Raw genomic sequence first — 15579 nt, 5'->3', positions numbered from 1 at the left:
TCTTCCTTATTTTTACCTCTTTTAAAATCCCTAGTTCCATCCGTTCAAGAGCCACATGCTATATGAAACCTATTTTGATATCCCCAATTGTCAGTGTTCTCCTCCTCCACAAATTAATCACACACACAATACCTCCTACACCCCCAGTAGAAACTAAGCAATTTAGTACATATTTGGTGAATTTTGTATTAAAATACAATTTTGTTCCTAACTGCTTTAGTGCTCACTATGCTACTATCAAATATTTTTATTTCATTAACTATCTTACTAATTACATGTAAAAATTAATTTTTAAAAATTTTGAATTTCAAATTCTTTCTCCCTCTCCCCTCCTTGAGAGAACGCAAGCAATTTGTTATCAGTTATACACAAAGCCAAGCAAAACATTTTTCCACATTGCAAAAGAAAAGTCAAAATAGGGAGAAAAATAAAGGAAGTAAAAAAATATGCTTCAATCTGAGAGTGCATTAGTTCTGACCATAGATAGCATCTCTCATATGTCGTATAGAATTGTCCTAGTTCACTGTATTGTTGAAAATAGCCAATTCATAGTAGATTATACTACAATATTGCTGTTACTGTACACAATGTTCTCCTGGTTCTGTTCATTTCACTTTGCATCAGGCTCATATCTTTCCATGTTTTTTGAGAGCTTCCTGCTCTTCATTTTTTAAAACACAATAGTATTCGATCACAATCATTTACCACAATTTGTTCAGCCATTTCCCAACTGATGGGCATACCCTTAATTTCCAATTCTTTGCCACCACAAAAACAACTGCTCTAACCATTTCTGTACAAACAAATTCCTTCTTCTCTAAACTCTTTTGGATAAGAGACCTAGTGGTGGCATTGCTGGGTAAAAAAGTATGAAAAATTTTATAGCCCTTTAGACATAATTCTAAATTGTTCTCCAGACTGTTGGACTCCATTACTGATTGTACTCTTGAAAGTTTTCACAGTATATAGGAATAAGATTTCTATATCTGGGGGGTGGCTTGGTGGCGCAGTAAATAGAGCACAGGCCCTGGAGTCAGGAGGACCTGAGTTCAAAATTTCCTTCAGACACTCAACACATACTAGCCATGTGACCTTGGGCAAGTCACTTAAATCCCACCGCCCTGCTCCCCCCCCAAAGCAAAAAAAAAAAAAAAAAAAAAAAAAAAGGATTTGTGTCTGTACTATACAATTTTTTGGCACCTCATTTCTTATTCATAAATTGTGCTAATACTTTTTTGCTACCATCACCTATGCATATACCTTTGCACTGAAGTAACTGTGTATTAACATGCACTTATTTATTTTTGCAAAGTCAAAAGTGAATTCTTTCTAGAATTACCTACCTCTTCATCCTCAGGAGATGATATATAAACTATTTTCATGGTGGTCTTCTTGCAAATGTTTATCATAAGATAAACCAAAGTCCAATGAAATTACACTTCGTATTATCCTTGGACCCATGATAAAACCAACTTTGCCAATACTGTTATCAATTTCTCCCAAAGAGAACCTTTGAATCATCTATTTAACTTCATTTGTTTCACAGCAAATGTCAAGACTGATTCAGTTTCACTAGCACTATGTTACCTTATTGGTCACTGGTTATAGATTTCACACTTACAAGCACCAAAACCTAGATTATTATCTGTAGGCTTTCCAAAAACTACACAAATGTAAGGGAGGCATAACACTGAAGCCATTTTGTATTTGTTTCTTTGGCTGTCATCTGGAAGTAGGCAGTCATCAATGATAGCTTCAACAATCTTAGTTAGGCTAGCAAACAGTTTAATGCTATATGAGTCTAGAATAAAAATTATTTAAAACCTATCTTGATACTTTATCTCTTTAGCTCTACCAATCATTTTAATCACCCTGTCTTGAAGCTCCTACTTATCAGCTACTTTTGGAAAAAAAAGTGTAGCAATAGGAAATGCATCAATAATCCAAATACAGAAACAGTCTAACAGGATATGGTTTTATATGCAGTGTTCCAAAAGTCTTAAAGCAGTATTAAGCTTTGTTCTCTTCAGCCCAACTATAAAGAAGATGGGTACTTTTTTTATGTCAGTACAAAATAATAAGGGAGAATATGACAAATGATTAATCACTTAAAAGTATATAGTATTACCAGGTCAACAAAATACTAGTAGGCATGGGACAGCCAACAAAACATAGACATTGATTTGTTTTAACTTCTTTGAAAATGTACTCACTGAAATGAGCTCCATTGCCTTAAACCTAATATAACATGTGAGTCTGACTTGTCTACTGAAAAAAATGAATAAAAAGAAAAAAGCCTATGAAATGGGTAGAAGGCAAACCAAAACTAAGCTAAGAAGTAATTAATCTGAAAGCTAAAAGAACTCATCAGCATGTGTGGAGGGAGAGCAAAGAAAAGTCCTCTGAATTCCTTACTTGTGAATGAATACAAATGGAAGCTCTGTTTTGTCTTCAAAAAATCATCTTTGTACAGAGCGTTCCAAAAGTCTTCATACAATTTTAAGGTTTTAACTTTAAACTACACTAAGACTTTTGGAATAAGTTGTAAAAGACTATGGTCCCTGAAATAAGCCACATTAAAAAGATACTATACTTGCTTTTAATTCTTTCCTTATTCTAGTCTCTTTAAACATAACATCAACAATGAGACACCTAATAAAATTAGATAAAAGAGCAGACAAATATTCACTGAATAGGTAAATTCCCCTAGAGATAAATACTATATGGTTCATGAGGAAAAAGATATTTTAAAATTTTTCCTATACTTCTTGACAACAGGAACCCAAATCTTCAAAGATGTCACTGTTCTTCTGCTAGAAAACATCTACAGGTATAACATACTCCCAAAGAAGTAAATGTAATTAATACACAATGTTGTAGTAGTTTTCTGAGCACAAAACTGTTTATTTTTATGCCCAGCATCTGGTACATATTGGGTTAATAAATGAAGTTAATGTTTTCATTCAAAAATAATATCTTAGAAAATAGAAGCCAAGAAACATTTCAACTTTGGATTCACTTGTAAATTCAACTACTATGCATACAAGTCCCATGAGATGGGTGCATTAAATATTAAGATGGCATCAACATGCCAAATGATACTCTATTTACAGTGAAGAATGTGTATTTTAACCCACTTCAGCTGTCTACCTTTCCAGCTACCATACCTATCCCCTACTACATAAATTTATTGCTCTAGCTCTACTAATGAACTCAGGAGTAACTTACTCTTTACGCTTTCTGTCATTTACTCTTGTTACTCCCCTCCTGCTGATTTATTCCTCTAAAGTCTGTCCATATTTCAAGGCCCAGTTCAATCCTATCAACTCAAATATGCCTTTTCTGATCATCACAAGCCCAGGTAATCTTATTTCATTCATCCTCTGTATCATTTAATGATTTCAATTGTTGTCAAGAAATGAAGCAGACCTGAAGAAGGCCAGTAAAAAAAAAATCTGTACAGTTTTCAAATTTGATCATAAGTAGAAGGAGAAAATTGTTTACCTAGATATGTCAGTCTTGCTAAAATTAAAGTGGCAGGTACAATACAGTAACTGGGTGACTTTACAGTCTTGAAAAAAGAGAGGTATATCTGTCTCTATAAGTATTACTGAGACTTGACAAATAGAGCTCATGACTATAAGTATGCTTTTATTCAAAAGAAGAACAAACAAGGAGGGCAGTCTGTATAGAACAGCATTGTGCATTAAGATCTACACATTTGAGGAAGGCCAGGAATTTGAGGGGAGTAAACCTGCTGGAGAGAATTTGGATAAGGAACAATTGCAAGAGCAAGAAGCAAGTATTTATTCAGCACTTACAGCATGTAAACAATCAGGTATATATATTCAAGAATTGTGTGTGCTTGTGTTCTATCTAAATATATCTATCATCTATCAAGACAGAATGAGAGAGAAGATGGAAAGCCATTTGAGAGGGAAAAGAAGGCAGGGAGTAGGAAGAGGGATCATGACTAGAAAAGCAACTGAAGAACTTCACCTAGGTCTTGAAGGAAGCTTGGGAAACAAGTTTGGAAGCGAAGGGGCATGAGGGCAGGTAGTACAAATGCACTAGTCTCCCTAAGTGGTGAAGTTGACCAATATTGGAAAAACTTTGAAAAGCGTTCTAATATCCTATCAGCTTCCTTCCTAAGTTAAAAACTATATAGACAATGATGATTTAATAAACTGTTCATTTTGTCACTTTTCTCTTCCCTCACTATTTTTATCCTTTTGTTTAACCAGAATGTAAATTACCTTCATCACTTCAGGTCTAGGAGACTCATGCTTTTGCAACACTCTAGAGACACATTTTGGATAAACAGTAACAACAGCTTTATTAATTTGTGCATTACTAATATGATTATATTAAAATTAGCTTTATTTCCAGATATGGTGGCTGCCTATAGTAAATAGTTTCACACACCCCAGATTCAGTCTTGTGAAGTAAATAATAGCAGTTTAATATCTAATAGCACAACTTGATATCTAATACAGAAGCTTGACCACTGCAATTACAAGTTGTGACTCCGGAGGACTAAGAGTAAAGCATACCTCTCACCTCTTATAACTAGATAAATGCTGAAATAGTTTTGTAGGGTGAGCCACACATTTCAGATATGTCCAATGTGTTTATCTGCTTTGCTTGATTATCCTACTTTGTTAATGATACCCAATTCCTATTTGGGTGTGTGCACTAAAAAAAGTGCTCAAACAGGTTGATATCACTAGGACAGCCTGGAATATATGCTTCATCAACAAGTTAACCTGGTGAATCTGCCCCTCCACAAGTTAAACCTTCAAAGTGATTAAAAAGATAACTGAACTTAAGTTTATTAAAATATATACTTAACAGACTAAGTATTTATAAAATGAAAGAATTATGCAGCTGAATGAGGTTTACCTCTGGTTCCCAATATAGCAATTTTAAAAAGGCCTCCTTTGGAGGTGGCTAGGTGGCGCAGTGAATAGAGCACTAGCCCTGGAGTCAGAAGGACCTGAGTTCAAATCTGTCCTCAGACACTTGACATACTTACTAGCCATGTGACTTTGGGCAAGTCATTAACCCCAATTGCCCTCCAAAAAGAAAAAAAAGAGTAGGCCTCCTTATTTACCCTTTATCAATTTTAAAATGGTTCACCTTCTAGAATGTTGACAATAAAAGGACGATGTAATGAATAGTATTTATATCTTCAAAAATGAGCCATCAGAGGGATGTATGACAACTTTATGGTAAACTAGCAGTTAGGTGGGGTCTCTGGGAGACCGGTAGGATACAGTGGGAAATGTAGGTGATATAAAAACCAAAGATAACAATCAAATAAAAAAAACATCACCAAGGTGATTACCTGACATTCAGAAAATAAGAGGGTTAAGCTATTGAAAGTGCTTCTAGTGCAAGGAAACTGAACAGTTACTAGCTACATTTAAAAAAAAAGAATTTACACACAGTATTATAACCTTATTATATTATAACTAATATTAACCTTGATCAAAAGTTTATCCTTTTAAAAATTATCCTTAGGGGCGGCCAGGTGGCTCAGCAAGTAAGAACACCGGCTCCAGCGTCAGGATGACCAGGGGATCAAATCCCGGCTCAGATACTTAGCACCACACCCAGAAATAATAACTGGCCGTGTAACATTGAGCAAGTTACTTAACCCTGATTGCTTAAAAAAAAAAATTATCCACAAACCACCCCAACCTCCAAATTGTGTTCTAAGGACTGCTTTTTACAAAATCATGAGCACAGCAAGAAAAATGTATAAAAGCTGGAACATAGTTTAGATCTGCCAACATGAATGGATGGTTCTATTTCTACAAAATCATATGAGTCCTTCTCATGTTAAATGTTCTACGTTGTCTCCAAATCCCTGAGTTTAACTGTTAATGTAGCAGCTTGTAGTAGCTTGCTGTGGCACTACATAAAACACATAATAGTTTAAAAAGAACAAACACTGTTAGCAGTACTATTTTCTGGAGTACATTATAATCACAATTGATGCATTTAGGAATGACATCACAGAACTAAAGAACTGTATTGAATTTAACCCAGACTGTATTTAAGATAAAATTATTACACTGTGAGATTAAAACATTAAATCATTCCAACTGTCTTTAACACAAGCTTATTATGAAATAACCAACATAACATTATAATTAAACAAATGATGAGTGAAATAATATGTCCCTCATTTCAACATATGTATCAATGGAAACTACAAATATTTACTCTAGTATCTGAGATTACAGTAGGCATTATTACCAAGCCTGAGGAAACATTATGAAATTGTCTTTGAAAATCTCAAGCAAAACATTTATCACAGTGTGACAATGGAATTACTGACAAACAGAAAAAAAATGGCATGGCTGTAGAGTAAAAGTAGGAGCTACAAAGACACTAGTAGATTTTGCTGAAGATCATTACATGTGGCATTAGTAAGGGTGAAGATACTAAATGAAGTAGGTAATAGAGAAATTTAAGTTTTAAAGAAGCAAAACTAGAATAAATCAAAATAAATCAAATGGACTTCCTGCTGCAATAAAAAGGAATAGGAATCATGAGAAATACATATAAGCAAAGGAAAAGAGGTCCTTTTCCCTCTCAACAAATGATTAATAACAAATGACACATATGTGGCAATTTCAAGGCTTACTACAAAACACTTCCTATCTCTTATCTCATTTGATCACTACCAACTGTCAGATGAGTAAACACAGTTACTATTAGGTTCAGAGAGGGTAAGCTGGCTTGTCCATGGCTGGAGTTAGTCTATATGAGTGGCTAATTTTAAAGTACAAAAGACAAAAGTAAAAAAAAAATCTCCTTCCCTCAACATAGTTCATAGATAAAAAGAAATCAAATCAACATCAACTGTTCATTTGGCAACTCATTTTTTTTCTACCTTACATTTGCTATGTTTCATACTATTACAGACACTTCATTAACAATATTTTGTCTATAAGATACAACCACAAGGCACTAAAAATCTCACCTCTGGGTTTCTGTTTTAATTAAAATCTACTAAAATTTTATAATAAAGAGTTTATCTACCAGAAGAGATCATATGTCAAAAACCATAGGGAATGGAAAAGAGCAAAGAGATAGTAATACACTAATAATTCCTGTTTTTAGTAATTTTGGACAGTTCTCAACTAAGACTACTGAAGCAAATGTGATAAATACTGTTATACTGAAAAATCAACTTGCAGAAAAATTAAGCTTTAAGAGGCAGATCATTAAAGTTAGAAGGATTCTGGAGATCATCTTGAACAAAGAATAAGTAACTATGTCCATTTGGATGATAGAAAAATTATACACCTTCTTTAAACAATACATTTGCAAAGTATGTTATTCATCTAATTTCCAAGTATGTTTTAGGTTTTCATCCCAGCACTCAACAGATTAAATACTGGAACATGTCAAGAGACTTTGCATTATCTATTCACTACACTGTATACTAGTGACTAGAATGTACACTAAAAATTCATCTTTAATTTTACTTTAAGAGTATCACTGTGCAATAGTTGAAATTCACTAGACAAACTCTTAAAAGCAGGGAACTATATATTACACTGGAAGTTTTAATACATAATAGATATTTAATAAATCACCTATGGACTGATGAATCCACAACTGTCAAAGAGGGCAATTAGCATTATTAGCAGACAAAGTTCCATACAAGAAATCAGAAGCCTCCACTAGTCATTCATTTTACATTTTAATTTCTAGACACTGATGATTTTTTCTTAGTGGAATTCTCATTGACAGAAGATCCCTATAATGAAAGTTCACAGTTGAAAGCAGAGTGACATCACTTACTTGAGAATAGTTTTTGCACTACTGCAATCTTCAAATCGAATGGAGTACCCAACTTCCTGGCCCAACATCACATCCATTTCATCAGCAACTCTCTGAGCCACACTCATTGCAGCAACTCTCCTGGGCTGTGTGCAGGCCACTCCTCTCTTGGGTCCTGGTAAGGAGCGCATATACTCAACGCACCACTGAGGGATCTATCAAAAAAAATTTTCAGGTTTGCATGAAAATATTGGTTCACTTTACAAACACAGTAAATGAAACTAAATAAAAATGCCTTGCTTTAACATTTTAAAAGCGTTTCACTTAAATGTCACAAGAGTATGATTTTAAATAAAGGTGAAAGATAACATAGGTATAAGAATCCTCTTTCAATTTAATAATTTAATTCAATGAACATTTCTTTTGTGTCTACTATGTGAAAGTTATGCATGTACACCTGTTTTAGTGCTTCTTGTTTTTCTGATTCAGCTACTGCAAATTATGTCCCTGAAGACTTAAACCTATTCATGCAATAGGACACCCTTCTACCCAGCCAGCATATCTTGCTTTCTCTCCAGAATAATCCTACTGTTGCCAAGAGTTAAGGGGATTAACTTCAAGAAATACAATTTGTGCTCCACATCTAGCCAAGAGCACTGTAAGCATTGCACCTGCTTCAGGTAGGGTCTAGATGGGGTCTCGGCCCATAATTTAAGAAGCACAGGTCTAGAGTAGAAAAAATTTAAGAAGCCTTGGACTAGAGTTGGAGCTATATTGCTACAGAAGAATACCATCAAGGTGATAAAAATATAACACCTCGATAGTGCATTTCTTTCCTCTTTTACAGTGAACTAAAGTTAAGAGGAGTTGTGAAGTTAGTGGATTGATTAGAAAAGTAACAATGGAGAACCACAGGGAAATAGTAGTTAAATCTCTACTTAAGTATATAAGAAGCTACATTTCTTAATACCTTATTACGGAATTCTACATACATACCATAAGAAATTAATCTACACAATCTGGAATTAGTAAATACCATATTTGGAAACTACTCAAAAAGTTTTATACTCTAAAAGCAATCCTTTAGTGAGACAGCTAATATTCACCTCCTCAAAAGCCTCCCAAACCACAGACTGAATCTTCCTTTCAGGTGGCTATCCAACCCTTCTATTCATTCTACTAGATCAAAAAATTGTTTAGAAACAAAACCAAAGAAGTTCTCCTACATGAGGCAGGAGAGGGAGGGAAAAGAGAAGAGAGGAAAAAGATAATGCAGATAGAATCACCTTTCTTGTGTGCAATTCCTAAAATAAAAATCCTGGTTCTCTCTTGTAGTTTCATGTCTTGTTCTTCAAACTAATTCATTTTTCTATCTGGACCACTAGCTTAGTGCTTGTCACACTAAATCCTCTCTCCTTTGCATCCTAATCAAAGCATCTTGCCAATACTTGTGGCTTGCCACAATGCTATTCTTCCTTCAAGTCTGACTCCAGGAAGAGACCTTGAAATCATGTAGTTCAATTCCCTCATTCTTGAAAGACAACAAAGAAATTGAGGTAGTGATTTCCTCAAGGTTGCTAGCTAGTTAGCACCAAGCCAGAACTAGAACTTAAACTTCTAAATGATCTTTCCACCAAAATATCCTGCCTTTCCTGCTTGCCACATGACCTTGAAAGACAAAGTAAATCTAAGCTTTATTACTGTCATAGCATAAACAGTCTTAGATGTAGAGGATTCCTTTTCTGTATCTGCAGAAAAAAGGAAACTCCCTTTCCTCAAATATGCCAAGTCTATCCAATGTGCACCATTTTAGTGAAAGGTAAAACACAGAAGGCAAACTAGAAATGGTGGTGGCAGCTAAAAACAAAGACTGTCCTGACATCACCATCTTTTCTCATCTCAGTAGGCCAAAGGGAAGGGTTTAGTGAAAAGGATTTGCTTTACATGAGGTAGGAAGGATCCAAGGATCCAACAATGTATTTCAAGCAAGTCAAGTGAAAACTAGTCAAAGAAACAACTGTACCATCAATTTAGGTGTGTATGTGGCCTCTCATATTAAGAAAAGAGTGAAGGGCTTGGGGGTGGGGTGGGGGTGGTAGAGATTTCCTATGAGAAAACAGACAAAGGAATAAATTATCAATGAGAAAAGAATACAGAGTAATGTTGTAGAATATTATCAAAAGAAAAAGGGATGAATTAGATAATATCCACTTAATTCCCATATCAAATACAGAATAATCACTGCAATTCTAAATAGAGGTAAGAGTAAATTAGCTTATGCCTATATTCTAAAGCTATTGTAAGATTTTTCTCAAGCTATTAGCCTTGTGATTGCAAGAAGCCCCTTTGGAGTTCATGTTGGGGTAGTGGAGGCAGATGGTAGTATGTGGGTGGAAGGCACAGAACAACATTTGAGATGAAAAGGTAAAGACAAAATACATCAAGAGAAAGACTGCCAAAACAAGCCCATTAGTTGAGTCACTTCTGACTATAGACCTATAACTCTAACAACTTCTAATTTGAGTTTCTCTCTTACATCCTTAGCTAAAAGTACAAAATTACAGAGAAAATAAATACAAAGCTAAATTCAAGTGCCTATTTTACTTTTTCTTCTTTCTTTTCCTGGAGCAGTTAAAAACTATTCAAACAAATTTCTGAATAAGGATAAAAATCAACATGAAGAATAAGAGCAGATAGACTAGTCAGTATACAGTTTCCCAAATAAGTGATTATTAAAGCTAAGAATGGTAAAAAAAAATCTTAAAATTCTAGCATATTGACAGAGCATTCATTGTAAACCAGAACCAGTTCCTAACTTGCAACTTTTCAAATGTTGCAAATCTGCAATTATTTTGTAAACTATTTGCAAATGTATCCCTCAAAATCAGTAACCAGGAAGTCTATTTCAATTTGGTGATTTGAGTGACATCATACTTATGAGAAAACTGACAAAAAGAAAAGTTAGGTGACTTGTTTAAGGTCACAGGGTATTAAGTGGCAAAGGTTAATTATTGCACTGTCTCTCACTAAAGATCTTCCCAACAAAGTAGTATTCTTCCCTTACAGGTTCAGACATTATAAGTGTGCCTGTGATACTCCTTGATGACTCCCTTACTCTACTGTAAATATAACTGAGGCTGGTTTCCTACCACTAGGGTAGCATAAGCAAGCCTAACTCCACAAACTGCTTTCTAAGCACTCCCCAATGAATCCTACAACAAATGAACAAAGGGAGAAATTAGAGTATTTAAGTGTTTTAAACATTAATGGATAAAATATGAAACATACAGTTCTGTGGACATCAAAGACAGAAAAGTTCTATATAAATAAAAGCATGCATAGCATCACTTTTGTGGTACCAAAAAAATGGAAACAAGTAAGTACATATCGGGGCGGCTAGGTGGCACACTGGCCCTGGAGTCAGGAGTACTTGAGTTCAAATCCAGCCTCAGACACTTAACACTTACTTACTAGCCCTGTGACCTTGGGCAAGTCACTTAACCCCAACTTCCCTGCCTTACCCCCCCCAAAAAGGAAAAAAAAAGTAAGTACATATTAATTGGGGGAATGTTTAAACAAAATATTTGGTATTCAAACATAATGACATTTTACTATATCATAAGAAATGACAAATAAGGAATTCAGAGAAGATGAAAATATTTACAAACTGAAGTAAGCAGAACTAGGAGAAAAATAGCCATTAAAAACTATATGAATATAAATGGTACAGAAGCATAAAACATCCCCAACTAAAACAAGGTCAAACGCTGATGGTGATGATGAGAAGATTTGAGTAAGTACCTCCTTTCCTTTTGGGAAAAGATGGAGACCACTGGTCAAAATGCTTCATACACTATCAACTCAGTCACTGTAGTGGCTGGTTTTGCTTAACTCTTACAAGGTTCAAGAGATATCTAAAAATGAAAATCTCACACATACAGACACAGAGAGCATGCATCTTCACGATGCACAAACTTACCTGTGTTGTTTTACCAGAACCAGTCTCACCAACTAGTACAAAGGACTGATGCCTAACCAGAATATCTGTAAACCTATCCTTATATTCCCAAACAGGGAGTTGAAGCCGCTTCTTTAGAATGTCATAGTAACGAGGGGTGTGGGGAAGATTAGTGAATGGATTAATACACTGTGGAAGTGATGTGTGTCCTGCATGTCCGGTGTGTGTTGAATGAGCAGAATGTGTTGAATGTGTTGAGTGTGTTGAGTGTGTTGAGTGTGCTGAATGCGATGCTTTTAAAGGTGGTAACCCAGCACTAATCAGCATAGCATTAGTAGAGGCTCGTAATTCTTTTTCCTTCTCTTTCTCTCTTTCTCTCTCTCTATCTCCCCTGTCACGTTCTCTGTCACGATCTTTGGAACGATCTTCACGATCCCGGTCACGATCTCGATCCTTCCTAAAAATAAAAGTAAGAAATCAGATTTTGCTAAATTAAGGTTTATTTACACATTTCCATTCAGAAAAAAAAAAGTAAGGAAGGTTTCAATACAGTACTCGTCCAAAGAAAAGAATATAAGAGTCCCTAGTTATTGAAAGCAGGTTAAATTTCAGTTGATTAAGAATGACACTTTAGAACAATGAAATTACATTCCCCAGTGCTAAGGAATCTATATTGACTATAGGCAGAGTGAGCTCCCTGCCAGTGTAGATCTTTAAGAAAAGCCTGGATGACTGTTGGGTATACTGCAGTGAGAATTAATTTTCAGGGTATGGGGTGGGTATATGGTTTACAAGGTCCTTTCAAATTTTAAAATTTGGTTATTTGCTTACTATTTTACTGCTCTGGGCTACATGGGATTGGGCTACTATTTCTTAGACTATCAATCAAGAAAGATTAAATTGCCTAATATGTGCCAGGCACTATACTACAAATATAATGAAGGAAACATTTCCTACTTGTGAAAAGTTTACATTCTCTGCTAGGTGCTACAGATACAAATATACAAAACATTCTCTACTTAGCAGGACAAAGACATACATATATAGGCAGATACAGAATAAATATAAAGAGAATACAAATAAATACAAAGTAGTCAAACACAAAGCTATTTAAAAGGGAGGCACTAGATTAAGAGATTAGCCAAGATTTCTGATGGAAGGCAGTCACTGAGCTGCATCTTGAAGGGAGAGATTCTATAAGGCAAAAAAATAAGTACATTCATGGTGGGGAGGGTGGTTGAACAGCTGATGCAAAAGAAAAAAGAGAGCACTATACAACAGAGAAAATTACCTCACAAAATCCCTTCCTGCTCTAAGATTTTGAAACATTCTTGATAATAGTTATTCAACATTCTGTAAATGTTTATCTATAGTATGTATAGATCAGAGATAGCTAGGTGGCTCAATAGATAGAATGCTGGGTCTGGAGTCAGTTGGACTCATCTCCCTGAGTTCAAATCTAGCCTTAAGACATATACTAGCTCTGTGACCCTGGACAAGTCACTAAACTGTAAGTAATTGTTTGCCTTCGTTCCTCACCTGTAAAATGAACAGCAGAAGGAAATGACAAACCACACCAGTATATTTGCCTAGAAACCCCAAATGGGGCCACAAAAAATTGGACATGACCAAACAAATGGATAGCTAATAATTCTAGGCACTGGTAGAAATATAAAGGTTAGATAAAATACAGTCCTTGCTCTCATGGAACCTATAGTAGAAGGATAAAATATATGACAATAGCAGGCATTTTATATAGCATTCTAAAGTTTGCAAAGTACTTTAAACAATTTATCTCACGTGAGCCTCATGCCCTTATAACAAGTAGGTATTACAAGTATCACCCCCATTTTAAAGATAAGGAAACTGAAGTACAAAAAGATTCAATGACTTAGCCATGGTCATATAGCCAGAAAACATAAACTGATCAGAACCCAGGTTCACTACTCACTCTTAAACCCAACCATCATTTAACTACATCATACTACCTTTGGGGTACAGTAAGATGGAAGAGGGGGTGTAGAGCTTTCTACATTCTCCACTTACGGAGGGAGCGCCCCGGCCAATCATCTATTCATCTTCCACTCAAAAATGGACAATTCCATTATGCCCAACCTCCTGGTGAGACTGTGAAGTCCTTAAGAACAGGAACCTCCTTTTGCCTTTCTTTTTATCTCTAGCAATTGCACGATGGCTAGAACATAAAAATACCACGTCCAGTGACTGACTGACCTTTCAAATACATAAATACTTGAAAAATCATTAAGTGAAAAATATAATTTTTAAACAAAAATTGAGAAAATTGGCCTGACCAAATCATGCTCCCACACAATGACACAAGGATAAATTACAACTTCTGCTTGGCAGTGAAAGGCCTCAACAAACTGAATCCAATCTACTTACTAGTCTTGTATACATTACTTTACATAGTTTATAATCTACGCAAACTGGAGTTCGGACTATTTGTCAAACATGACATTTTAGTTCCATGCTTTTGCACAGGTTGTCTCCCATGCCTGGAATACACTCCTGCCTCTTGGATTTCCTTCAAAGTTTAGCTGAAATGTAATCTCTTACACAAGGCTTTTTCTGATCCTTCTAGTTGTTGGTTCCCTCTACCAAAATTACCTATTTATTTTGTACATGTTTTAAAGACACTTATAGTTGCATATGTTGTTTCTCTTAACTGAATGTAACCTCTGTGCTTAGAGTATTTTTATTTTTGTCTTTGTTTCCTCAGCACCTAGCATAGTCCCTGGACACATAGTATGTGCTCAACACATGTTCATTGAGAAGGTAAAATAGGAAAACAGGATGAACAGGCCTATAGTTCAACAACTGTCCTACACTAGATAAAATATGATGATTCTAAAACTCAATTACACTATTTGAAGCTTAAGGGCCATGCCACATAAAACTTAGTAGACATAAAGTCTTTGAGAACTTCAGTGGCTGTAAAAATCTGTCTCCCCAAGGCATAATGACAAACCTCTTCTAGCAGAGTTATGTTGGCCCCCAGGCAACTAAGATAAAAAAGAACATAACCAAGCCAGAATAAACTTTCTAGCTTAGCAAAAGCTACCAGAACTCATAGCCAAGTATGGCTTTCAAAAACCCTAAAATAGTTTCCAAACACAAAGAGGCAATAGAATTAGACTTTAGTGAAGAATAAAGAGCTAAATTGGAATCCCAGCTCTTGATCAATATGCAACTTTGTTGTTTAGTCACTTCAGTGTTGTCTGATTCTTTCTGACCTTATTTGGGGGTTTCCTAGCAAAAAACACCAGTGGTGTGCCACTTCCTTCTCCAGTTTATTTTACAGATAAGAAACTGAGACAAACAGGGTCAAGTGACTTGCCCAGGATCACACAATTAAGTGTTTGAGGCTGGATTTACACTCAGGGTTTTCCTCTAAGCCCAGTGCTCTCTATCCACTGCACTGCCCATATGCAACTTGTACCTTAAAATTCATGAACATATTTTCTGGGGGGAAAAATGGAGATAATGAATATTAGCAACACTTCACTAAGTGGTTGTGATTTCACTCAATAATAAACAGCAAAATATTTATAAAGTATGATACATTCAAATGGCTTCTTACAGTTAAAATGTTTCTTTATCAACTGGAAATAGTTCTCCAAAAGCAAGTTTACTTCTCACTGGGAGAGTTTTGACAGATGAACCTTAAACTGTCCCAAAGGATTTCTATTTACACCAACCAATCTAAAAGAACTGTAATCATAATTAGGTTTCCTGCCTCAATCCACCCTCAGATCTTCCTGCTTCTACTAATTCATGAAATTCTTTTAATTCCACAATAA

The 15579-nt window shown here is 35.3% G+C and overlaps 1 protein-coding gene across 1 annotated transcript in view; it reads right to left on the bottom strand.

Moving 5' to 3' along the window:
• DHX15 (DEAH-box helicase 15) overlaps window positions 1-15579 on the bottom strand; it is a 76819-nt gene that overhangs the window by 48237 nt on the left and 13003 nt on the right. Inside the window, exons 2-3 of the mRNA XM_069069074.1 lie at window positions 11780-12215; window positions 7822-8015 (exon numbers count right to left, since the gene is read on the bottom strand). Coding sequence (XP_068925175.1) covers window positions 7822-8015; window positions 11780-12215 — 630 coding nt within the window. The remainder of the gene's footprint in view (window positions 1-7821; window positions 8016-11779; window positions 12216-15579) is intronic.

Source organism: Petaurus breviceps, unplaced genomic scaffold (assembly GCF_028583685.1).
Source record: "Petaurus breviceps papuanus isolate PSGF00001 unplaced genomic scaffold, PetGlider_PUasm1.0 140, whole genome shotgun sequence".
Classification (NCBI taxonomy): domain Eukaryota; kingdom Metazoa; phylum Chordata; class Mammalia; order Diprotodontia; family Petauridae; genus Petaurus; species Petaurus breviceps.
This window is presented reverse-complemented; position numbering and strand designations above follow the sequence as displayed.